The sequence below is a fragment of the Trachurus japonicus genome, chromosome 6 (assembly GCF_045865225.1).
Source record: "Trachurus japonicus isolate A0001 chromosome 6, Traja_1.0".
Lineage (NCBI taxonomy): Eukaryota > Metazoa > Chordata > Actinopteri > Carangiformes > Carangidae > Trachurus > Trachurus japonicus.
Window position 1 is genome coordinate 2,671,288 of NC_140912.1, and position 27,715 is coordinate 2,699,002.

The 27,715-nt window shown below is 40.9% G+C and overlaps 1 protein-coding gene across 1 annotated transcript in view; it reads left to right on the forward strand.

Moving 5' to 3' along the window:
• Nucleotides 1-5,025: 5,025 nt before the first annotated feature.
• The window catches only part of exoc3l1 (exocyst complex component 3-like 1), a 28,321-nt gene continuing 5,631 nt past the window's right edge, over nt 5,026-27,715 (forward strand). The window contains exons 1-11 of the mRNA XM_085778282.1: nt 5,026-5,310; nt 11,050-11,225; nt 11,839-12,058; nt 14,567-14,779; nt 19,914-20,113; nt 21,007-21,225; nt 23,102-23,172; nt 24,156-24,273; nt 26,414-26,539; nt 26,884-26,984; nt 27,156-27,272. Of these exons, the coding sequence (XP_085634408.1) occupies nt 5,268-5,310; nt 11,050-11,225; nt 11,839-12,058; nt 14,567-14,779; nt 19,914-20,113; nt 21,007-21,225; nt 23,102-23,172; nt 24,156-24,273; nt 26,414-26,539; nt 26,884-26,984; nt 27,156-27,272 (1,604 nt within the window). The 5' untranslated portion in view covers nt 5,026-5,267. The remainder of the gene's footprint in view (nt 5,311-11,049; nt 11,226-11,838; nt 12,059-14,566; nt 14,780-19,913; nt 20,114-21,006; nt 21,226-23,101; nt 23,173-24,155; nt 24,274-26,413; nt 26,540-26,883; nt 26,985-27,155; nt 27,273-27,715) is intronic.

The window sequence follows — 27,715 nt, forward strand, 5'->3', positions numbered from 1 at the left end:
TGTTTACAGAATGTGTTGCGTTGCTTTATCTGTAAAACACCTGTTGCATTTTGCACAGGTTTGAAAACATTGGTCTGTTGGTGGCACTAGAGGAGTCTGATGTCTATGTACCAGAGACATCCAGTGAATTTCATCATTGTTATTAGCTGAAAAAATGTTTATCTCTGGGTGAAGAGCTGGATGGACAGAAGGGTTTGTGAACACGTCACAGTTTCTCCAAAGTGGAGCGAGAGGCCGAGCTGAGAGAAACACTGGATCGTAGTTTATAGCTGCTGTCACTGACGAGACCAGCAGGTCAGTGGCCTTGTTGTTGTTCTTGGTGATGAGGCCCCACCCTGACAGGAATACACTCTGCACAACATCCTGGTGTGTCAACCACAGCTCTCTTCCTTACACCTCCCTGGAGGAAACTGTTTGTGTGTGGCAGATATACAAGAGGTGACGCTGAGGTGCAGATGGCAAACAATCACTTTGACTGAATGGTGATGTCAGACTGATACAATGTGGATCAATGGTTGTGGGTGTCTGAAAAAGGAAAACTACTACATCTTCACCCAGATTCATATTATTTATTATTTCTCAGTCTTTCCACCTGAGATGTTTTATTTACCTTGGTTTTTGCTCCTTAATGAATGAGACATGTGCAACACCTCAGAGACCAAGTCAGCAGCTCCCCTCAGCGCCAACATGCTAATGTTGTTCAGTTGAATGTGTGGGGTGTCAAGTTTTTCTTTGTTTGTTTGTTTTCAACTTTCTCCAAGGAAGCTGTGAAAGGCCATGCTCACAATTATCTTTTTGTCCCGTCACGTCGAGGTGATAAAGCTTGTTTTCCTGAGACAGTCATCAAGAGAAAACATTTTGAACTGAACTTCAGCAACAATCCATAGTAACTTGATCTCTTTTCATGATTTTTGGCCTTGAGTATCCTCTGAAGATCAGTCATCCTTACATATTCATTTTACAGCAGTTTCTACCTGGTGGTTTGATCTGATGATTAAAGGGACAGTTCAACATTTTGGCAAATTGGCCCATTGCCATAATCCCTATAGTCATAGCAGTAGGTTTGTTACCTTTAATTGTCGGTGCAAGCTATTTTTAGAACGACGGAGCAGAGCCGTGAGCTGCTCAGAGCTACGCTACGGAGGCTCATGGGATTTCTTGGTTTCCCTCATCAAATACACAATCCAATAACTCTAAAACCATTAATAACATAATTCACCACGCTATGAGATAATAACGGAACTTTACGAGACAGAGTTGTTTTCGAGGTAAATGCAGAGACTGCTTGATGAAAAACTGCTCCCGATGGGAACGTGCATCAGCGGTTTTGCATGAATTTACCTAAAAATACTGTAGCTTGCACTGACAAAGTTAATGAACCTACTCCTAAAACTATAGGGATTATGGCAATGGGCCAATTTGCCAACATTTTGAACTGTCCCTTTAGCATAGTCATAACTATGATGAGAAAACAAGTTTTGTTAATAGTATAATTATCTTGTTATCCCAGGATAACAAACTGTTATTTTGACATACTGGGATAAAAACATTTGTATGGCATGTTTGGATAAAAAGTGCTTTCCAGACATTCTAACTGTTTTAAGATGTAGGAAGTAGTGGGCTCTGGAAAAAAAAGTAAAACACAAGCCAAACAAAGTCAGTTTTGTCCATTGTTCAGATTCAGTTCTTCAAAGATAACTCACAGAGGACCCACGCACAAGTTTTAAACTTGCATGAGAGAACGTGAATTGCATCCCCTGAAAGATGATGATGGTGCTGTGTTTCCTCCAGATAGCGTGTTTGAGCTGGATCCAGCTACACGGCCACTTGGCATCGCTCCTCGCTGTGTTCTGAAGAGCTACGGGAAGCTCACAGGCGTAAACAGGGTGGTGGGGGTCAGAGGACTCCACTGGTCCACAAATAAACAAAAGTTCAAAAGCTTCATAGGAGATGGACGATGACACGGTCAATGACACGGTTCTGTTTCTGCTGTTACCATCACGGCCAGCGTCAACAACAGTTTGACACCTAAGGAAAGGTGGTGGCTGGATGATGGTGTTAAGTGATTCACATTTAGTCACTTTTCAGATGCTTGTATTAAATGCTACTTAGATCTGACTGACTGACTTCAGTGCAGGGGGGATCCATGGTGGACGTACTCAGTGGTGGACAGTAACGGAGTAAATTTATTCGAGTACTGTACTTAAGTACATATCCAGAGGATTTGTACTTTACTTGAGTATTAGATTTCTTTGGTACTTATTACTCTTACTTGAATACATTTCCAAGACAAATATTTTTACTTTCACTCGAATTAATTTCTAGGAAGGCTGAAAAGTACTCGTTACTTTCAGGTCTGCTCTTTTTTTTTTTTTCTAAAATCCAATTGGACACAAGCTGTGTTAGTCAAAGAAGGAAACCCTAACGTCATTCTCTAGTCATTCTCAGAAACAAGAAAAGCTCCTTAAATTCATTTAGAAAAAAATATAGTAATTCATTGATGTGAAAAATAAGAAATTTACTCTTACTCTTACTCTTACTTTTACTTAAAGTAAATTTAAAAGCATGTACTTTTGGATACTTAAAGGTTATAGCTACAACTTTTTCATCAAAAGGATACATTTTTCAAAAATAATGCATCTACAGAATGTCTAGAGGGGTGCAGAATAAAAGTATTAATTTTACTGAATTTAAAAAAAAAAAGTATATAAATAATTGTTTAATAAATTTTGACGGGTCCGAAATATGTAAATATTTACATCTGGTTACGTTGGCAACGTCGGCATGGAATGATCTCTGTGGCAACAGCATTAGAACGTTGATGTCATGTGTCTTCTGCTGTAACTGGCAACCAGTAAAACGGAAGGTTGGAGCGAGAGCAGGCAGTGTGAGTTCTACACCTACTGGCCAGGAGGAATTAAACTTGTAGCTATCACCTTAAGTACCTTTAAAAGCGAGTACTTTTTTACTCTTACTCGAGTAACATGTCGACTGAGCTACTTTTACTTGTAACAGAGTAAATTTTGACCAGTAGTCTTTCTTTTTTTTCTTTTTCCTTTATTTGTTCGAGAGGGACAGTGTACATTAATGAACATTTTAAAAAGATAAAATGTAAATGCACCCAATTATAGCCAATAGGCTAATTTCCGTTGGCAGTCCCCCTGTCGGATGGAGCATGGCATGAGACCTATATAATAAAGGTAGTATTTGTACTCTTACTCAATTACTGGGGTCGAGTACTCTGTCCATCTCTGGACGTACTGAGACCTGGTGCTGATGTGGCTGAGGTCATGTCAGACACCTGTAAAGTGCCTCATGAAGACAGAGTAATGGTGACTGGCTGCATTAGCTCTTGGCTCCTGTGTGTTCCCATCTGTACAGTGGCTTCAGCCTAATGACTTATACATTATACATGGTTTTTTCCTGTAACTGCGTGTCTCTTTACGAGTCGAGGAGACTCTCTGACTCCCAAAAGGTTTTGTGGAACATCGGCTCCACTTAGCCTCGACCCCCTCCCCCTCCCCCTCCTGCCACCATCTGGACTCTTTTCCTGGTCCCCTCCCTCTCCCTCTCTCTCTCTCGACCCTCTCTATCTCTCCCCTGCTGCTTTTAATGTCCTGTGGGACAAAACAAAAATCATAATTGCTTCACATTAAAGCAATTTTAATTTAGTCCATGTGAATGAGTGCATGAGTGATTTTGATGCAATCAGCACAACCTAACTAACCCTTCAGATTCTTTGCAAATTAAACAGATAATGAATCATGTTGATGAGTGAGCTTGGACGTGGATGGAACTGAAGCCAGTTGTTTTCCCTTTCCAGTCTTTGCAGATATTTCTTACTTCAGTTAAAGTATTGCAGCTCTTCATTTTTAAATACTTAAGTATTCAAATGTACATTTTCTTATGTCACGGAGACTGCTTGCGGAAAAACTGCCCCTGACGGGAATGTGCATCAGCAGTTTTGCATGAATTTACCTCAAAAACAACTCCATCTCATAACGTTCTGTTATTATCTCATAGCGTGGTGAATGTGCAGGTCACAACTTGTCCACCAGAGTGTTGTGGAGTTGTTGGATTGTGTATTTGATGAGTTTGATGAGGGAAACCAAGAAATCCCATTACCCTCCGTAGTGTAGCTCTGAGCAGCTGGCGGCTCTGCTCCGCCGTTCTAAAAAATAGCTTGCACCGACAATTAAAGGTAATGAACCTACTGCTATGACTATAGGGATTATGGCAATGGGCCAATTTGCCAAAATGTTGAACTATCCCTTTAACAAATGGATTCACACAGGACAAACACAACAGTTTGGCAGAAAAATAATTTGATCAACACAGCCTTGGTCTGGATTTAAACAAGGGCCTATCACATGCAGAGATGTAGTTAAGTCAGAAGTACAATATTTTTCTTAAAGTGTAGTGGAGATAAAGTCCGAAATCTGCTAATTAAATAATACTTAAGTAGCTACAGATACCCCTAAAAAATGTACTGAAGTTAAGTGGGATTGATCTTCATCTAACGCTCACCAACCAAATAACTTGACACAAAGCCCCATGTAGATGAGCATAACGTTTTTATCTGAACTATTTGGAGATAGCAGTTTGACAAAACAATCCCAACTCAAAGTCCACTTTCTATAATCTTTCAAGCAGATCACATGGTCTTCATGCCTGCTCATTTGACAAGAAGATTGATCTGTTGACACGAAGCCTGGCCCGTCGCTGTAAATATTGCATCCATAACTGTTGTTTCCTCAGATGAAGACACTGTGGCTGAGCGTTGGGAAGTGAAACCTTGATCTGGGATTGTTTGAAGCCACAATTGGAATCAGAAAGCTGAGGTAATTGTTATTTACCATCCTCTCAACAAGCCCTTGAAAGCATCATATTCCATGTACCCTCCCTGTCCCTGCCCCCTTTCTCCCTCCTCCTCCCACCTCCCCACCTTCCAGCACTATTCTCTTCCTCCCCCTCCTCCTCCTCCTCCCCCCAGCTCCCTCCCTTTCCTGCTGGCCTCTCAGCAGAGGATGTGTCTGGGTGAGAGAGTGTGTGTGAAGGAAGAGAGGAAAGCCGTCAGTAGAATGGATTTGTGCCCTCTCTCCTCCACCCTTTCTTCTCCTCCTTCTTTTTCTTGTCCTCCATCTCATCTGATCTTCCTCACCCTCCTCCTCCTCAGCCAGCCTTGCGCCCCGAGCACCCTCAGTGCCGGCCCTCAGGGAAAAGGAGACTCTGGATCCGCTGGATGGTCGGCTGAAAACTGAACTTCAATGTCAGCGGGAGATCAGAAGAATGGTGGTGACAAACCAGGAGGTAAAGGGACACACACACTTTTGCCTGTTGACAGTACTGCTGTAACGCATTTCTTCTTCCAAAGTCTTTGAGTTGAGCTTGAGTTAAAACAAAACAAATCTGCATGACTGTGCTGCTTCTTGACCGGAGAAATGAATGAACTCTTCGATATCCATCATTCAGAGTCGGGTCGAGCGTGATGTATTGATTTGTATTAGAGCTGCATTGGCTCTAATTACAAAGTGAACATCTGGAAGTCAGTGACGTCTCTTCCTCATCACAGCGCCAGATAAACAAAGAGTGTCGCTTCAAAACAATATTGTGAGTGAACTTTTAAAAGCTGTAGGTTCATCAGCTCAGCTCTGAATATAAAGCTTTAGTGGCCCCTGGTGGCCCTCAATGCAAGTTTAAACAGTGTCACCACAAAGTGCTGCTGATGGAAATCATGTGATGTGGTCAAAAGCTCTACAACACTTACTTAATTGTCACAAATTGAAATGACTCCCCCCTTGAGCACTTGTTAAAAAAAAAAAAGATAAACTGATCAACTTTAAAGGGACAATGAGGAGTTTTGGAAAAGCGAAGTGTTTTCACACTACATTTATGAGCCTCCGCGTGCACCGTGAAATTCTTTGACCGGCGCAAGAAAGACTCATGTTTTCATTCATCAAGAATTAAAGTCAGAGGTTGGAAGACGATCACATACCGTCATAGTTCCGACCATAAACGGCGATTCGGCTGCGTTATTCTCATGACTCGCCACGAAACCGAAAGTAAGGAAACGCTGGTTGGCTCGCCCAGCATTTCCGCCACCACTAATAATAACAAAAAAACGATATATTTATCGAAAATGGGCCCATTAACAAGTGTGGGTAGCGTACAGTAGATTCATCCACATTAACGTGAGACTTTTTTATAACCAAATAGAAACTCCTCGTTGTCTCTTTAAAAAAAAGATCAAATCAGAGACAGCAGATGCTGAGATATCCTGACTTATGGGTAAAGCTCCCAAAACTATGTATCCTACACTTCCCATGATGCAACGTGAAGCATCTGTTGTGTTGCCCATGACTATAGTGCAGTGGTTCCCAACCTGTTTTGGCTCATGACCCCATTTTGACATCACAAATTTCTGGTGACCCCTCAATCAAGATGCGCATGCTCAGATATGCTGCATGCCGAATATAGTTGTTTAAGATTTTCTGTGGTGTTTTTAATCATTATTTTAAGAAGAAAAATAATTAGTTAAAAAAAACATTTTCATCAGAATGTTTTTTTATGTCAATTACTAGACATTTCAGGTGACCCCATTTGAATTCCAGGCGACCCCACGTGGGGTCCCGACCCCAAGGTTGAAAAACACTGCTATAGTGCCTCTTAAAAGACACTGGATATTTGCATGACATAATCTGAAAACATGTGTGTGATTCTGCACGATCATGACCAGAGAGTGTCCTCCATCAGTGCAGAGTGATGGTGTGGTCATCAGTAGGTGACTGTCCTCTGCTTACACAACACTCATCACCTTCACTGAATGTGATCAGCTCTGTGGTTTATTGTTTTGCAGAGTTGCTGATGACGATGTTACAGATTTAGTCTCGGTAAGAGAAAGCGGAGTGTCCCATAACCTCCCGAGACAGAGACTGTCCTGTTTGCGTAATTGAGATTTCCTGCACACACACACACACACACACACACACACACACACACATACAGACACACACAGAGTCATGAATTGCTATACTTACAAGGACCTAACCCTCGCAGAAATTGACCATTTGGTGCTAAATGCCTCTTCTGTGACTCTTCGATACTCTAATCCAAACTCATTCCCTAAATATTTGACCCACAGTCACAGAGGGACGGCTTCATGCTGATGACCCAGCACTGCACATTACTCTCAGCTGAGTCACTGACTGGTGCATTATTCAGTTAAGACTAATTAAGATGTGTAATTCAAATGGGAGTGTGGTCATATGAGTGTGATGGCTGCTCTGCTGCCTGTCCTGTCCCACTGACAAACAGATGAGAGATGATATCCTGCCTGACTGTCCAGCAGGCCGCTATAAAAGAATCCTCTCCATTAGGATGCAGAGATAGGCTACAGTGTGTTTGACTCAGGATTACTGCTGCTCATCATCCTTCAAATTGTCTCTCTCTATGGTTGGTAGCTCAGCAGTGAGTGGTGAAATCGTGGAGAAGCTGAGAGAGATAACAAAATCAGGGTGCACTAATTGTCCTGAGCTGCTTTCAAAAGAGACAATAATGCCATCCATAATTCAGAAATCTTGTCAGCAAGGAGCAGAGAGCTGCTATAGAGACAGAGATCATGACGGTAAGGAAGTTAAACCTGGTTTGGCTGATCATCAGGCCTCTTCCAGCTTTTCTCTCAGGAATCTTGTGTCTGCCATTTTTCTTGCATATTTTAGGTTTACTAAAAGTTAAAGGGATATGCCAACTTTTTTTTTCATGTCTTGCCTCACTCCCGAGTCCATGACAAGCAGATAGACACCATCCTTTCGACTGTGCGTGCAGTAACAAGGGAGATAGAGCCGTATCGCCCGTAATTAGCTTAGCTCAAACGCTGGAAGTGTATAGGTAGTGTTAGCCTGCCTCCTCCCCGAGCCGAAATCAGCAGTCAGAAGCTGATTTCATTTTAGCTCTAAACTCTGTAAATATATCACTTTATCAACATTTCAAACATGTTTAGGCGAGAAAGTAGCTGTTTAGATCAGCAGTGTGTCGTTAATTTGTCTAAATACCAGCTATTTACAATTTTGTTCGGACGAACTCGGCGCTACTCAAGCTAGCCGTTGTGACCAATGCACTTCCAGTTACTTTCACAAAATAAAACACCCGTTGCCCTTTACATACAGAAAACCATGACGATAGAATTTGTGCTTTTACTTTGAAATAGGAAGCTAACCTACCCTCGATGTAGCTAGCTTGAACCAAAATAAACCGTCTGTTTCAGTATGAACTTTATTGACAAAAGCCCCGCAGACACGCATGTGCCTAAGTCCCCTTACACAGAGCCCTTTACTCCCTGGCACTGACTTGCAGGTAACAAATAAACATAGCATATGCCTGTAACACTGTCTTTGCTTGAACCCTCCGTTTTGACTGATCTTGTCCCGTTACCGGCATTTGACCGCTCAAGATGCCTTACCGGAGAGTTTTGTCCGCTCTGAGACGAAGATCGGCCCGCCGGTTTCCGTTTAGAGTTGCTGAAGAGTTTCTCTGATGACTTTAGGTGGAGGCAGGCTAACACTACACTTACAGCGTTTGAGCTAAGCTAATTAGTGGTGCGCCAGCTCTGCCCGTATCTCCCTTGTTACTGCACACACGAAAGGATGTGTTTGTCATGGACTCGGGAGTGAGGCAAGACACCAAAAAATGTTGGTGTATCCCTTTAAAGGCTGATTAAAGATCAAGTGTTTGTGTTTGTTAACATCCATATGATGTTTTTATATGATACAAAACAATAATTAGTGAAATCAGTCAGGACCATATCTGAGCGTTTCCACCTTGAGCTGCAGTGAATCAACGACCGTCTCATAAACACAGATTCGTAAACCTAAAAAAAACAATCCTGACAACTTGTGTGTGCAGGGGTTGGGGCTAAATAAACCTGTAACATTGTCGCTACGGAGTCATAGAGTTAGCATTAACACAACCACTAACTCTGTCGGCCAGCTATAACTAACAAATAATATCAACACATAAAAGATGCTGACTGCGTTGACGGTTCTGACCCATCGGCTGGTCTCTGGTTCTGGTCTCTGGTCTCTACAGACTCATGTGGCTGAGTTTCTCATGTTTCCTCCTCTAACCATGATGCTCTCTGCTCTTCCACCTGTAGCCAGCAGGAGGTGGGGGGGGGGGGCGCTCAAGGCCTCATTCAGGTTTATCAATGTGGATGCAGAGTAGTTTCTGAAATTTGTGACTGTTTGAATCTGTTCTTATGAGACATTCACTGGTTCGCTGCAGTTATGGTGATGCTGTAGGCCTGAGGTCTTCAACAGGGCGTCCGTGACCCTTAGGGGGTCCACAGAGGTGCTGCAGGACGGTCGTGGACTTTTTGGTTGATTAGACAATGTTTTATATCTTTTAGTTTTCACATTTATGTTTCGAATGAAAATGTCAATTTGAATAGCTTGTCTGCATGATTACCATGCAGTTGACAGACATTATTGATACTGGCATTGGTATCAGTGAACAAAGTCTGTTTAGAAATGGCAGAGGGACAGCCACCCTACTCAGTTTGTAGCCTACGTTTAGAAAAAACTAATATATAGCCTACTGTATGAACCTGTGTGGAAAAAATTAAGAGACCACTTCAAAATAATCAGTTCCTCTGGTTTTACTATTCATAGCTATGTGTTTGAGTAAAATGAACACTTTTGTTTCATTCTGTAACCTACTGACAAAATTTCTCCCAAATTGGAAATAAAAATGTTTTTTTTTGTGAAGAACTTTTTTATTGAAGCATAGCGAATACAGCAACATCCGTACATTTTTTTTTTTTTTTTTTTTTTTGAGACATAATACCCACCTCCCACCTCCCACCCCCCTGGCAGCATCCCTCCCTCCCCGGTCTCCCCTGGACGAGTCAAACATCATCAAGTGTCAACAATACATTGTAGTAAGTGGTGTCCCTCTTGTTCACAACCCAAGAAGTTTATCCTTTATCTGTGCAGCTGCACCTAACCACATCTCCAAAGTGGAGGCTTTAGCATTATTAATCCGTGCCGGGAAATAAAAATGTTGAGCATTTATTTGTAGAAAATGGCAACAGGTTAAAATAACAAAAAAATTCTGGTGTTTTCAGACCTTGCATAATGCAAAGAAAACAAGTTCATATTCATTTTAAAACAACACAACACTACTTTTTAAACTTACAGTAGGAAGAGTTTATAAATCAACATTGGTGGAATAATCCCAATTTTTAATCGCAGCAGTGTTTTTTTTTATTTATTTCTAATCTTTCTTCCTCATTAAATCTGATTTGGTTCAGGTGATCAGCTCAGTAGAGTGAGGTGCTTGTGTTGGAGTTCAACAGACACTGGAATCGATGGCTGCCATATGTAGAGAAGCTGATTTATTAACAACATTTTGGAGTGGTCTCTTTATTTTTTCCAGAGCTGTATGAAAAGCTTAATATTGAATGCACACCAACAAGCTGGTACTGGGCCCAGTTTAATGTAATACACATTTTTTTATATCGTAGGGGTCCCTGCTTCATCTATCTGTCAGTTTGGGGGTCCTTGGCCTGAAAAACGTTAAAGAGCCCTGCTATAGGCTATTCCTTTTCCAGCTTTACAGTATATAATGTGCCTTAAAATAAACTAGAAAAGGCTCATGTGGTTGAAATCTTAACCGGATCGAAAACCTATATTTGTGCACAAGATTTGCAGAGGAACCTGAGGTGAAAACATAACAAGACATGACTGACTTTCATGATCTTTGACTGAAGTGAGCCATCAGCAGTTGAATCACACTGCATGTGGACAGCTGTATGTATGGAGCTTTAAACTGATACAGCAGAAGAATTCAAAAAATCTATACAAAATTATACATTATCCATAGGAGGTCAGCCTGAAATGTGAAATGAGATGTGTGCTGTCTTTGTTGTATCAGTAACATAAAACTGGAGTTGTTGAGGGGATTACATTTTTAAAACCCTTCTGGGAACATAATGCTGCAGGACTGATCCCAGACATTTCCCTGACTCTGCTTCTTGTGTGCTGCTGCTGACAGACAGGGTGCCGGTGGCTGAGGTCTGGCCAGAGGTGGAGAGGGCCGAATGTTTGGCCCGCGGCGCTGCCTTGAAGTGGGCGTCGGGTGTTTTCTGTCGGCCTGAACATCTGGAGCGGCTGAGCCAGTACAAGAAGAGGGAGACTCAGAGGACTGTTTCCATACACACCAGACTCAAGGTGACAACATGGACAACACACCAAATGATGAATCTCTGCCACTAGTCATTGAATCACCCATTAAAGGGATAGTTTGATTGAAAATTTAAATTAAAATTTTTCCGCCGTGCCTTCTCTGAGTTAGGGGGGGGGGTTGTGAATGGATACCAACTTTCTTCGTACAAAAAGACACACCAAAAAACATCCAAATACCTCCATACTGCTCGTCTGTAATGTCCCTCTTGTATTAAAGCCCCGACATGAAAAATTGTTCAGAAAAAAATTTAATGAGTCTATATTTTAAGCTTGTTTGTAGTGGAAGCTCCCAGTGTCTCAGTTCACTGCTCTTCCTGTGTCAGTGCAAATCTTGCGTGATTTGCACTGACCGGCGGAACAATTTCTCATGTCGGGGCTTCAATACAAGACGGACATTGCAGACGAGCACTATGGAGGTATTTGGATGTTTTTTGGTGTGTCTTTTTGGACGAAGAAAGTTGGTATCCATTCACAACCATTATATGGACAAATACTGCTGCGCGGACCCCCTGTAACTCAGAGAGTAGTAGGGTGAGTAGATAATGAGTGAAATTTGAATTTTGGGTGAACTATCCCTTTAACAATCCTTTCCCTCCAGTCCATGGTCCAGTCCTACCTGGAGGGGGTGGGCTGGGGGCTGGAGCAGCTCCAGGAGGCCAGGGTCGAGCTCAGAGAGGTGTCACACGCTTTGAGGAAAGCAGGACGGGAATCCAATCAGAACGCAGAGGGGGTGAAGTCTCTGGAGAGGCTGAGAGAAGTGTCAGTCAACCACTGTCAGCTCCTGGCTGCTGTCAGCAACCTGCCACGACTCTACTCTGGTGAGAGACGCTGCTCAGTGAACACACTCATTCATAATGAATCAATGATTCCTGTTTCTAATAGTGATGTCCTGTTGCAACTAGTTCACCATCCATTACCTCAATTGCATTTTTTTTCTGACATGTGGAGTTCCTCAGGGGTCAGTCCTTGGACCCCTTCTGTTCAACTTATATATGCTTCCTTTGGGTCAAATTCTGCAGAATTCTAATGTCAACTATCATAGTTATGCAGGAGACACACAGATATATCTCACACTGTCTCCAGATGACTGCGGTCCAATAGAGTCCTTATGTCACTGTTTAGAGCAAGTCAAAAATTGGATGAACCAAAATTTCCTTCAGTTAAAGCAGAAGTTAGCAATATTTTTGTGTTAATATACGTCTTAAATAGTTATCTTCCGACAGCAATCACTTACATAGAGTGTTTGGACCGAAACACGGGTCTCTCTCAGTCTCTCAGTCTCCTCTCTGTGTGTGCAGCCAAGGGATGCGCGTGAATGTGGTGACGTAGGGACGAGGACCAATAGATCCATGGCGAGGGCGGGGGCTGCTGACTGCATCGGCTGACAAGAAGTTATGGTGCGTTCAAGGCAACCCGTAACTCATGTTTTTCCAGTTCAATCTGGTACGAGTTCACGGGTCGGAAGTTACGAGTGGCCGTTATAGTGCACTTTCACAGGTAAAACAGGTGCAACAGGAAGGAAAAACACGAGTTACGGGTTGCCTGGAACGCTACAAAGTCGTAAATCGTGACTTGAAGCTGTAACTTACGGTTTCAAAAGCCTGCCTGGAACGCAGCATTAGCCAAAACGACCGGATCGCTTACTTTAAATTAAAAAAAAAACTGAGATCTGTTTTTGACAATAAAGAGAAGAGGGTTGCTGTCAGTAAACACCTTCAGTCACTGTCTTTAGAAACTAAAGACCAAGTCCAAAACCTTGGCGTGCTGATAGACTCAGATCTGACCTTCAACAGTCATATCAAATCAGTCACCAAATCAGCCTTTTATCAACTTAAGAACATATCCAGAATTAAGGGTTTTATGTCCCAAACTGATCAGGAGAAGATGATTCATGCTTTTATCTCCAGTAGACTAGACTACTGTAACGGTCTTCTGACTGGACTCCCCCAAAAAAGTATCAAACAGCTGCAGCACGAGTTTTAACCAGAACAAAGAGATCAGATCACATCACCCCGGTTCTTAAGGCCTTACATTGGCTCCCAGTCAGCTACAGAATAGATTTTAAAGTTCTGCTACTGGTTTACAAATCACTGAATGGTTTAGGTCCAGAATACATGAATGACATGTTAGTAGAGTATAAACCCAGTAGAGCTCTGAGATCTACTGACTCAGGTCAGATAGTGGAGCTCAGAGTTCAGACCAGACATGGTGAAGCAGCATTTAGCTGTTATGCTGCACACAACTGGAACAAACTACCAGCAGAACTGAAATCAGCCCCAACTGTGAGCACCTTTAAATCCAGGTTAAAAACATTTCTCTTTTCACGTGCTTATAGCTGAGCTCTTTTTAAGAACTATAAACTTTATCTATTTTCTTTTATTTTTACTTGTTTATTGTTTTTATGCTGTTCTTTAAAAAAAAAGAAAAGGTTTGTCTTTATGTAAAGCACATTGAGTTGCCTTGGTATGAAATGTGCTATATAAATAAAGATGCCTTGCCTCGCCTATAATCCACTTGCACTATGAGAGAGGGCTCACAGAGAAACTGGCCATACAATATACTGTATGTGCCCTGCAGTAAATGTGAAGTTTCTAATGTTCAAGTTGATGACATTTTCTCATAAAACTATTGATTCAAGTTTGGTAAGTTACATATGGAAGCTGAGAAAGGCCAAACTCACAAACATTTTTTATCTTGGTATCTCAAGATAGCAAATATTGTTGTGACAAGATATCAGTAGGTGAGATATGAAATATATAAATAAAAATATATAACCAGGAGAGAGCAATTTGTTTGCAGTAAAGCTCCTCAGCAACAATCCTAGATCTGAAAATGAGCTTGTATGAAAGGACATAGTGTGGATTCACTTTACAGAATTAGAAGTTAAACACCAGGTGGCTCGGTCATCTGATTTCTGATTAACAGTCAAAATGATGTGGAAACAAGCTTTGAAATCTTCAAATAATGTGATAATTATTTTGGTATCTTGGATAAAAAAAAGATGAGAGGACATATTTTGTTATTTTTGAGTTATTTGCATGTATGGCTTTTCTCAGCCTCCATAGTCATGATGATTGTTATTGTTATTGGCTCTGCTTCCACAGAACCAGAGACAATAACAGGTTTGGATAAATAACAGGAAGTTTGGACTTCCACAACTACTTATTGTGTAATACAGAACATTTCTTTCTGGAAACTAAAATGTTAAGCTTCCCTCTTGAACAGCTTCAGTCGTAGCAAGAGGTTGCATAAATTGTTGACAGTTCATGGACTTAAAATTCTCCCTCCCTCCCTCCCTCCCTCCTCCCTGTCCTTGCCCTTTGCAGTGCGTAGCATGGTGTTGGAGACTGAGCGTCTGGTGGAGTCCCGGCGGCTCCTGGAGGCCCACGCCCGGCTGATGGATCTGGAGCGCTGGCAGGACGACATCCTGTGGCAGCTCCACGGGGCCGCGGGGACAACAGGAAGTGCACTCAGCACTGAAGACCAGGAGCTGGTGGCCAAATATTTCTCTGGTGTTGGCCGGCTGGTGGAGGCACTGGGTATGTGAAACCATACATCACACACATCAAACACACCATACGGTATATGTCAGGACTACTTCCTATATGTTGTTTAGTGACCTGCATTTTTTTTTTCCCGATGCAATACACTCACATTGAATGATGTACCACAGAAAAAACATACCATAAACATAACATATATTAGATATAGAGTCACTTCCTGGTGTTCGTCTGCCTCCTCCTCTCTTGGTCTCAGGTTACAGCTGTTTATCTAGAGTCGCATAGTGATATATAATGAGTTATAATGCAGTTATAGCACTGTACAACTATAGTTATAAACACTCATAAATTATCATAATGCTTTATAACAATAATTATAACACACTATAAAGCATTTTATCATGACTTATAAGGTCAGGTATTTTAATACGTTATAATTGTTAGTAACTCGCTGACAATGCCCACATCAATAATGCATTATAAATATAGTTATAATGTGTTATAATTGGTGTATAACTATCATTATAAACACTCATAAATTACCATAAGGCTTTATAACAATCAGCATAACACATTATAGAGCATTATAACTCTATTATAATACTTGATCTTATAAGCCATTATAAAATCAATCAATCAATCAATCAGGCTTTATTTGTATAGCACTTTTCATGCCCATGGCAGCTCAAAGTGCTTTACATGTTAAAAACAAGCAATATAGGGGACACATATTGGGAGACATAGGGAACACATGTTAGGGATACATAGATTTGCAAACACATACACATTCACACAATAATTTTAGAACATTTGATTTTATCGGGGAAACGCTATCTAATACTCACTCATTTGCAGTGGGGAAAACACTAAATAAAATGAAGTAAAATAAATAAAATTGAGAAGACGAGAAAGACACTAGGTAAAATGAAATAAGATAGATAAAATGAGAGGATAAGAGAGATACTATATCAAATGAGGTAAAATAGATAAAAAGAGAAGACCAGAAAGACACTAGGTAAAAATAAGCAGATGTAGTGGGATAAAATAGAGAAAAGAATGGGTGAATTAAAATAGAATAAAAAAGATAATAATAGTAAACAAATAAATAAGGAAATAAGATAAATTAAATTTAAATGCATGTTTCAGAATAATAGAAATAGTACGAGTCAGTTAAAAGCAAGGCTAAAAAGGTAGGTCTTCAGTTTGCTTTTAAAAATGTCCAGATTATCTGCTCTCCTCAAGTCCTCAGGCAGTCGGTTCCATAGGCGTGGGCCGTAATGATAAAATGAGGCCTCGCCATATGTTTTGTTCGCAACTTTTGGAATAATTAAAAGGCCGCTGCCTGAAGACCTGAGAGTTCTAGAAGGTTCATATGTTAAAAGCAAATCAGATAGGTAACTGGGACCGAGACCATTAAGAGCTTTAAAAACCATTAAAAGGATCTTAAAATCAATCCTGAAGCAGACAGGTAGCCAGTGCAGAGACCTTAAAATCGGAGTAATGTGTGCTCTCTGTCTGGTCCTCGTTAAGACTCGTGCAGCTGAGTTCTGCAGTAGCTGGAGTGGAGCGATGGTTTTCTTAGAGAGACCAGAGAGAAGAGCGTTGCAGTAGTCAATTCTACAGGTGATAAAAGCATGCATTAATGTCTCAGTGTTGGCTTGTGATAAAATTGGCCGCACTCTGGCAATATTCTTAAGATGATAAAAACCAGTCTTTGTTATGTTTTTAACATGAAGGTTAAAACTCAGTTTTGAATCTAAAATCACACCAAGGTTTTTAACGTGCTCAGATGTGTTAAAAGACAGGGCTTTGAGTTTAAAATTTAGTTTCTCTCTGTGTGCTTCAGGACCGATTACAAGTACTTCTGTTTTGTCCTGGTTGAGCTGCAAAAAGTTAGCTGCCATCCATGATTTGATGTCTAAAATACATTTTAAAAGGGCATCTACTGGCCCAGTGTCATCAGGAGACACGGCTATGTAAAGTTGTGTATCATCAGCATAACTGTGGAAGTTAATGCCGTGTCTCCTGATGACATTCCCCAGTGGCAGCATGTACAAGTTAAAAAGAGTTGGAGCTAGAATAGAGCCTTGGGGGACACCACAGTTAAAATCGTAGTTCTCAGAAGAGCATTCGTCAATATTGATAAAACATTTTCTGCCAGTAAGATAGTCTTTGAACCAATTAAAAACAGTACCAGAGAGGCCAATGAGGGTGTGGAGTCTGTTGAGGAGAATTACATGGTCGACTGTGTCGAATGCTGCACTCAGGTCCAGCAGGACCAGGACAGATTTGTGTCCATGTTGCACCTCAGGTCATTGATAACTTTAGTTAATGCCGTCTCTGTACTGTGTTTGGCGCGGAAACCAGATTGATATTTCTCTAAAACATTGTGAGAGTTTAAAAAATCATTCAACTGATTAAAAACAAGCTTTTCTAAAATCTTACTTAAAAATGGCAGATTTGAGATGGGTCTGTAGTTGCTGAGAACTGTAGGATCAAGGTTATTTCTCTTCAGGAGAGGTTTGACTATTGCAGTTTTTAGTGAGGTTGGAAAGACACCCGTCTGTAAAGAGCAGTTTATAATGGTGAGCAAATCAACAGTTAAAAACCTGGAAACTGATTTAAAAAAGGACGAGGGAATGGGGTCTAAAACACAAGTTGTGGATTTGAGTTGGGAGATCACTTTTCCCAACATTACAGCATCAACCAGGACAAAGTTCTCTAGTGTTTCCCCACCTGCAAAGTGAGGATCATCGCTGTTAAAATCAGAGGTTTGACAGTGTAGTATATCTGACCTTATGGTATCTATTTTGGTTTTAAAATGGGCTGCAAATTCTTCACATCTTGAGGAGGAGGAAATATTACTTGAGTTATTAAAAACAGGGTTAATTAGGCGGTCTATTGTAGAGAAGAGGATTTTTGGGTTGTTCTGGTTGTCGTTGATCAGCTTTGAGAAGTGTGCTTGTCTTGATTGTTTTATTGCTCCATTGTAGATGGTTAGCTGTTCACGGTAAATTTGGTGGTTTATGGTTAACTTGTTTTTCCTCCATCTCCTCTCGGCTGTTCGACATTTTCTCTTCAGTTTTTTGATTTTATCATTTTTCCAGGGGGCTATTTGATTGGATGATACTCTTTTCAATTGTAGAGGGGCAACAGAATCAAGAGTAGACCTGAGTTTACTGTTAAAACTGTCGACAATAAAATCACAGGAGGAGGGTAAAATATCTGCAGGGGTGTCATGTAAAAGATGGATAAAATTTGCAGCCACTTCTGGAGTGAGATAGCGTTTCCTAACAGTTCGCTGTGGGATATCTTGTTTTATAAAACAACAATTTACAGTAAAATATACACAATGATGGTCTGAGATGCCGACGTCCACAACAGAGGGGACACTGACAGATAGGCCGTGGGTTATTACTTATTATTAAAATGCTCTATGATGTCTTATGCTTATTGTTATAAAGTCTTATGATAATTAATGAGTGTTTATAATGATAGTTATAAATGTTTATAAGCCAATTATAACACATTATAACTATATTAATAATGCATCATAAATGTGGGCATTGTCAGCGAGTTACTAACAATTCTAACGTATTATAATACCTGACCTTATAAGTCAGGATAAAATGTTTTATAGTGTGTTATGATTATTGTTAGAAAGCATTATGATCATTTATGAGTGTCTATAACTATAGTTATACAGTGCTATAACTCATTATAAGTATGGTTATAATGTATTATAGAGATAGGCGTCAAATAAAGTGTTACCGTTGCATAAAATATGATCTATCTGTGTAAAATGTTGTCATAATTGCTGTGAGGCTTCTTGAGTTATGGATAAGAAGTAGTTTTGAGGTAACAGCGACCTTGACCCTTCAAACTTTATTCACCCACATTTGTGCTAAATTTGAGGAAGTTCTGTCAAGGTGTTACTGAGCTATCATGTCCATGGGAATGAAACAGACAATTTGTAAACAAGATCCAGCTCTGATGCAATAGAAATGCTACCAGCCTGTGTTCAGAAACTGAGCCTTAAAACCAGCCGTCAGGACTCTTGTAACCTTGTGATGTCACAAGGTTACAGTGTGTAATTTGTCTAAATACCAGCTTTTTACAATTTTGTTCAGACGAATTTGGCGCTACTCAAGCTAGCCGTTGTGACCAACGCACTTCCGGTTACTTTCACAAAATAAAACACCCGTTGCCCTTTACATACAGAAAACCATGACGATAGAATTTGTGCTTTTACTTTAAAATAGGAGGCTAACCTAGCCTCGATGTAGCTAGCTTGAACCAAAATAAACCGTCTTTGCTTGAACCCTCCGTTTTGACTGATCTGGTCCCGTTACCGGCATTTAACCGCTCAAGATGCCTTACCGGAGAGTTTTGTCAGTTCCGAGACGAAGATCGGCCGGCCGGTTTCCGTTTAGAGTTGCTGAAGAGTTTCTCTGATGACTTTAGGTGGAGGCAGGCTAACACTACCTATACACTTCCAGCGTTTGAGCTAAACTAATTACGGCCGATACAGGCTCTCCCTTGTTACTGCACGCACAGTCGAAAGGATGGTGTCTATCTGCTGTCTGTCTGTCATGGACTCAGGAGTGAGGAAAGACATGAAAAAAAAAATGTTGGCGTATCCCTTTAAGTTATTTTATCTGAAATCTGTATTGTCTTTAATTGATCTTTATCAAGGAGTTTTAATTAAGGTTTTATTTGACCTCTCTAGTGACTCTCATCAGCTTTTATCCATTCTTTTATCACTTGTGTTGTCTCAGTTGTACTTGGGCTGAAAATCAGCTGTTATTGTGGCTTTGGGTGTGGATTACAAACCTCCTTACTCACCATTAAAGGATCCGTATCTGGATCTCTGAAAAAAAACTGTATCTCCATTGCTACTGCTCCAACAAAGTAGCTCATAGTAATTCATAGATGCAGTTTTCCATGTTGTCGCCCCATCTGCCTGATCACTTGGTCACCTTGGACCACGCAAGCTCTTCTGATTGGTCCCGCTGCACACTGGCACTGTACCAGTTCACCTGGAGGGTGTACTGTATTAGAGTGTATGAGCAGTGACAGAGTGATGTTGGTGTCTGCAGCAGTAATGAAAAAGTGTATCAGTCCCTGGATGAGTCATGTTCTCACATCCTCAACGTCCACCCTGTCGCTGCAGGTAAGGAGCTGTGGGCCGTGGTGAGCAGCGCTCTGGCTCTGGCACGACAAAACCCCACACCGTTTGTGTCAGCGGTGAGGATCGTGGAGCGGGAGGAATTCCTGGATCAGGCTCTGCTTGAGGAGAGAGGTGGGACGGGGAGCAACAGCAGGCCCCTCCCTCCCGGACGACCTCGCTGCTGGAGAGCATGCTTCTTCCAGGTTGGCACCAGACCATCCACCACATCTGTTTCACTTTCAGTTTAGTTTATTTGAAAGGGACAATGCACATTAATAAACATTGTATAAAAAAACACACATGTAAATGCACTCGAATTAGCTTAAAAAGCTAGATTTCATCGATTGTCCCTCTGCCAGTTTGTACAAGGCAACCTTTAAAACAGGGGTGTCAATTTTAGTTCAGGGGCCACAAACACTAGCGACTAGTAAAATAATAGCATGATAACCTATAAATAAAAATAACTTTGAATTTTACCCTTTGTTTTAGTACATTATTAATATGTTTACGGTGAATGAGCTATCCTTTTACAAAACATATTAGGAACAACCTGAAATTTCTTGATAGAAATATCTGCAATTTCAAATTTTCACATTTGGCAAATTCATCCTGAGGGCCGGATTGGAAATTTGCTGGGCCGGTTTTGGCCCGCGGGCCACATGTTTGACACCCCTACTTTAAAAAGAATAAATACACATAACAATAAAACAATAAAATACACATTTGGACTACAACAAGTTGATGTGTGTCCACGTTAATAATACACATTTGGACAACAATATCAATGTCAGTGCTCACATCTTTGACTGTCTACAAGCCAGTTCTTAACATTTGCTTGGAATGAGTGATATGATGGAGATTCTCTGATTGATTGTGGCACTGTCTGCAGGTCTATCCATTGATGTGATGCTTTGAATGAGAATATGTACAGCCTGGCTGAATGTGGTGTTCCTTAACGGGATTATGCAATCTTTTTTTGTCGCACCTCGCGTAGTTCTGATAGCAGAGGATTTGAACTTAATAAAACTGGATAGTGGCCTTGGCTTCACTCACTCTCTGCTTGTGAATGTCTGACTGTGCTACTCCGGCCCCTAAGGTACTAGAGGAGGCGGTGTCTGCGCGCTTTCGTAGTGTTTCCTACCTGCACACACGTGGTCCGGGTCTGGCGGGCCACCTCTCTGCTCTCCAACACGCCACCATGACAGACCTGACCACTGTGCGCCACCTGCTGGAGCACTGTGTCCCGCCTCACTACCGGCTAACAGGAGCCTACCTGAGGGCCAGCCATCGCTGTCTGCAAGCTCACCTCACACAGGTGAGACATGTGAGAGAATTCAGTCTTTAGCTTTGATGTCTCTCCTTAAAGGGTAGTTCAGTTTTTTTGAAGTGGGGTACAAATGACCCTTTGTAACCCTTAAACTGGTTCAATTGTAAATTAACATTAATGTCCAGGTACAATGTTTAAGATGTCTTAGTGACATATGTGTCACAATGTAATAACTGTTACTATAATTGTTTTTGTTTGTTTGTTTGTTTTCTTTTCTTTCTATTATTATTATTTTACTTATTTTTCATGTATTCATTTTATTTCCTAACCATTTTATTTTATTATTTTATTATTATTTATCTACCTGTTTGTTTGTCCTTATTATTTATACTACTTTGCCATGGGAATAAGTTGTACTATGTTTGCATATTTGAAAACTTCAAAATAAAGTATTCCAAAAAAGTGGGGTACAAATGAGGTACAAATGGCCACTCAATCAATCAATCAATCAATCAATCAATCAATCAATCAATCAATCAATCAATCAATCAATCAATCAATCAATCAATCCATCAATCCATCAATCAATCAATCAATCAATCAATTTTAGAGACATCGAGGAAACGTTATCTTACACTCAATCATTTGCTGTGGGGAAAACACCAGAAAAAATGAAGTAAAAGATAAAATAAGAAGAGGGAAAAAATAGATAAAATGAAGTTAAATAGATGGGTGTAATAGGATAAAATAGAATAAGAATGAATGATTTAAAATAGAATAAAAAAGATAGCTAAAAAGATAATAATAATAAATAAATACATAAAAAATTTAACAAATTAAATTTAATGTTTTATAACAATAAAAATAACAAGATTAAGTTAGAAGCCACGCTAAAAATGTAGGTCTTCAGTTTGCTTTTAAAAATGTCCAGATTCTCTGCTCTCCTCAAGTCTTCAGACAGTCTGTTCCATAGGCGTGGGCCGTAATGATAAAATGAGGTCTCACCATAATATGTCTTGTTAACAACTATAATATCAAGCAAATATAATATCTACAGTAGAAAGGTCTCTTCTCTCCCCCACTCAGAAATACCGGCGCATCGTGCTGCACCGAGACACAGGCAGTACACTGTTGGGGGACATTAATCAGTGTATTTTCAACGCGTATGAAAAGTCCCATCTCAAAATAATACACCGGTTCTGGAGTACGTTATAAAGTAAAAATTTACAATGCATCAGTTGGAAAAAACTTAGTTTATCTGGAACTAACCAACTCACTCAGTATTCCTCCGTGCAGGTAGGCTTCGCAACAAGCTGGATCAATTTCAGTCAGCTGTTTGGGTCTGACTCAGCGTGAGGAGAGTATAATGAAATATCACGAGGAGGAATATGGTAAAAGCTGTAAGGAGACCGTAATACATTTCTGTTTGTGCATCCTGGAAAACAACACACCCGGAACATCTTCTAAATATTTAGAAAAGTTGAACTACCCTCAGCATAGCAACTGCAGTTATGACACCAAACAGCTGATAGGAGAATTAGTCCAGCGTGTCGCAAAGCCTACCTACGCGGAGGAATACTGAGTCGGTTAGTTCCAGATAAACTTTTTCTCTGACCAGCTGATGCATTGTAAATTTTTACTTTTTATCGTATCGTATATACTCCTGAACTGGTGTATTATTTTGAGACGGGACTTCTTGTAGTTACTGCCTGTCTCGGTGCAACATAATGCATCGGTGTTTCTCAGTGGAGGGTAGCAGAGAGTGGCCATTTGTACCTCATACAAAAAAAACCTGAACTATCCCTTTAATTTGTCACCTACTAACACATGTTGACAGGGCTAATTTTTTCCTCATTAAACATGCAGTAGGCAGATTATATATTGAATATTAATTTTGAAACTGGTGATGATCTTTGTGGCCTAGGTCAGCAGCTGGGACCTGGAGAGTGGTGAAATCTTTGCTGTGCTCAACTGGGTGCTGCACATCTACAACAGGTGAGGTCAACAACCTGTACAGAGTCTGAATTTGTTGTTGTTGTTGTTGTTAATTATGGTTTGAGATGATCATTCAAAATCAGATTAACAACTTCCTCCTTCACTGTGGCCTGTTAGAATAAGGAACTGATGAAGTTTAATACACATCGTTTAGTATCTTTAAAGGTACATTGTGTAAGTTCTCCTGTTATCTATTCACGAAAATCGATTATTTCGTTCAAAAGTACGTTTTTCATTCATCAATAATCACCCCCATCAACAAACTGAAGTGTTCCTTTCAGCTCTGAATTAGCCGTTCATATCATTCATATCTACATGGAGCGGGTAAGCTCGGTGCTGGCTGCCATGTGGTGTCGCCATGTTTTACGTTCAGTGGCAGTGTGACGGTAGGAAACCACGGAAACTCAGCGGAGACACCGGAGCTGTCAGCTCAGGTCGAGGTGGCCAGATGTCATTTTAGTCACAGAAGTCCACAGAAAGCCGGTAAAACGTGGGTCAGGTAAACAATACGACATCGCCATGACAACATATTGTCACGTGTATTGTTTTGCCTCGTGCTGACGGGTTACTTGTTTAAATAGACGCTTGTTTATGCCGTTACGTGCAGCGGCTGTTGTCCATCTGCCATCTAACTGATTTCACGTGAATGCAACATGAAAAATACGACTGAGTTGCTTGCAATCTACAACCGCAATGCTAGATGGGAGTAATTCTTACACAATATACCTTTAAGTATCATTCATCACAGATTATATGTTTTTTTTTGGTTTGTTTGTCTTTGTCTTTGAGAAATACAGAATATTTATAGGTCTTCAAAACTTCTAAAACCCATCAAAATGAAATGATATGAGAACTTTACATACAGTATTTCCTATGTCACCACCTCGTTCTGCCCAAGTAAGAAGTTCTTTGTAATGTCAGTAAACCAGTTGGAAATTGTATGCCATCACAAACTCTCTAAGTGTGACAGTCTTGTTTTGCAGCCCAGATATGATGGGTCATCCTGAGCTGGTGACTGAGATGGAGAAAGAAGAGCTGGGACCTCTCATCTCCACCGAGGGACTGGAGCAGCTGCAGCACAAATATGTGCAAAGTGTACGGGTGAGTGAACCACAGAGCTTTGGTCAAGATCTCATCAAACTGTGACCTGAGAAACAGAGTCCCTGTGTTTGATCTTAGTATGTAGTAGGGATGTCACGATTATACATTTTCTTGACACGATTATTGTCAGAGAAATAATCACGGTGTTACGATTATCACGATTATTATGCATTAATTAATTTCACAACACTATGAACCGTGTAAAATCAAATACAGTCAAAATATAATTACATTACTCACACTGTATGTTAAAGCAGAAGTAAGTGGAATATTTGTGTTAATATAAGTCTTAAATAGTTCTATCTTCCGACAGCAATCACTTATATAGAGTGTTTGGTCTGAAACACGGGTCTGTCAGTCACTCTGCTCTGCTGTAAGCCGAGGAGAAAACTTTCCTTGTATCCTACAACCTTTATCCAATGAGGAGAGAGAACGGCATAAAGGGGCGGTCCTCTCTGTGGCCCTCATTTATCAAACTTGCGTACACCAAAAAAATGGGTGTATACCAAATTCACCGCAAGGATCGGCATTTATTAATCTGAGTGTGAGCGTACGGTACGCAGAAATCTCACGCCAGCTCTGACCAGGTGTACGCACATTTGGAACCAGCGTAGAACATGCAGGAAGGAGTGCTGCTGTGTCACAATGATTATTAAACCATAGTCTAATAACGCAGCGATGTGGACCACATGTTGTTGTTGTTTATATTGCTAAAAAGATAAAAAGTAGCCAAAAAAAAACCGATACCACCAAGTCCGTGTTGAAAATTTAACTCGACTTTTATTTTGAGCAACTGAGATGAATTAAAAACCACGACGTGACAGATGCTCGTTAATCAGCTGTGTAAACAGATCACACACACAAACTTCCAACATCTGCAGCACCAGAGCATGACCGGACGCTCCTCAGTCTCTCTCTCTGCCGGACACCGGAGCCCCGGGGGGCGGGGGGGGCTCCGCTACCTGTCCAGGAGCAGCTGATCTCCGCGGCGGAGTCTTTTTTCTTTTTCCCCCCGTCACCGGGACCTGTCAGCGGGAGATCTGGCCGGTGTTTCACATCCCTCCATCAGCCGAACCATGCCAGCGGTGCTGATGGTCATAAAGTAGCGTTCGCAGCAGTAATATGCCTGTGATTTCTCCTCAGTCACTTGTGTTCAGTAAACTGCAGGAGCATTTCATGAGATCGCTGGTTTTCCTGACGTGGTCAGTGACACGTGCGTCTGCAGCCTCCATCCACCGGGATGACGCTTATCAATCACAAAATCTATCAATCTATCAATGTCCAGATACAGTATTTAATGTTGCCGCCCTCTCCCTGTTCAACGCGGTAATGTCAGTAAAGTCCCTCTTCTTGGCCGTCTTCTGTGTCTCCATGTGGTAAAAGGGGCAGGGCGACGCCTCTAAAGCAGGAATATATCGGGGTGTGACATTTAAATTACGCTCGTTTTCAGCCGCCGGATTTATCAACACCACGCCGGTTCTACGCCGAAATCAGCAGCGTACACACTTTTAGTAAATCACACGTGACACTTGGCGTACACTGATATTTACACCAGAATCTACACCAGATCCTGCGCAAGTTTGATAAATGAGGGCCTGTGTGTGCAGCCAAGGGATGCGCGTGAATGTGGTGACGTAGGGACGAGGGCGGGGACTGCTAACTCCATCGGCTGACAGGAAGTTTGCCAAAACCACCAGATCGCTTACTTCTGCTTTAACATAAAATATTTCAAGTATCTATTAATATAGGAACAATTATTAATACCCCCTAGAGGAAATGTTTGAAATATTCAAGTCATAAATTGTCATCTATACCAAATGTTTACGTTTTTTTAATCGTTTTTTGTTTTGTTTTGTTTTCTTTAAATTACAAATGACACGCTAACATTTAAATTCCTACCAATTCAATGTTACGTTAGTTAAATGGACCAGTATCTGTGCATTTACCTTTATTTTGGCGCACATTATGGTTCCAACATCATCTTTTTTGGAAAGTGACGGTATTTAGGAATCTTTACAATTAATTAATTGTAGCATTTAATACCAAGATTAATTGTAAAAACAAGTAATCATGACATTCCCTAGTATGTACCAGTAAGTTTGGAAATGGGTTTGTGTCATTCACATCCACTCTGTTACAGAAAAGTGTGTCCGAGTGGATGCACAAAGCTCTGCAGGTGGAGCTGCAGGACTGGCAGAGGGACCAGGAGCCGGACACAGACCATGAAGGCTTCTACCAAACCAGCCTGCCTACTATCATCACACAGGTACACAATGTGCTGTACAACAACATGCACACACACAGGTAGGTGTCTGCAGGCAGAAATGTGGCACTAACACGAAATCTCATCAACTTGACCCAGAAAAAGTGAAACAGATGTGAGCTGCATCTAATCTAATCTCATGTAATCACAGTAATAGTTTTCATCCCCGTCCACTTCACATGTAATTCCATTATGCGCTTAGTGCTTCTTTAAATTGAATTTGAAAGCTGTTTCTCTGCTTCTCCTTGTGAACCGACTTCCAGGTTCTGTAAAGACTTTTCAGCAGCACGGTGGCTAAATGTCTCATGCTTCACATTTTGTGTCGACTTGTTTTCTGTGTGGGACAGATGCTGGAGGAGAACACCCGCGTGGCTCTGATGATCGGAGAGTCCCTACGAGATCAGACTATACAGATGGGACTGTATGAGATGGAGAATCTCTTGAACAGGTGTGTGTGTGTGTGTGTGTGTGTGTGTGTGTGTGTGTGTGTGTGTGTGTGTGTGTGTGTGTGTGTGTGTGTGTGGATCCATTATTTGTTAATCAGTTCCTGCCTCCTGTTTAATTCTCACCTGCTTTGATCAGTTTACCTTTCAGTCATCTGCTGCATCTTTTCCTCCAGGTTTCGAGAGGCTCTGGTGGAATTTGGGAAAGAGCATCGCAGGGATCTGAGCAACAACAAAAACAAGTTCTACCTCCACTATTTGTTGGCCTCCATCAGCAACTGCATCATCCTCAAGTGAGATTACAGCAGGGTTTTGGTGAAATGTTTTCAAGGCTTTGCAACACTATGTTTTAACATTTTTAAAGATGGAAATCAAGTGTTTAACTTGTTTACACCCACTATGTTTTATATAATACAAGACATATGAATGAATGAATGAATGAATGAATGAATGAATAAATTTTTATTTTCGTGTCATGCCACCACTGTGGCCCATCCCATATGAGATTACAAGACACATTTAATGACAAATACAAAAAAAGACTAAACAGTTCTTCCTGTTGGTGTTACCTGCCACACAGGTGTGACATAAATAAACAGTTTAAGATTACTCAACTATATATCGCTTTTCTTCTCATTGTCCAAGCCTTTTCTAGAAATAAAGAAAATGCAAATATATTCGACTGAAAAAGATGCTTTAGCTTCTCAGCATCGTCTAACCACACAAATTTTATTAT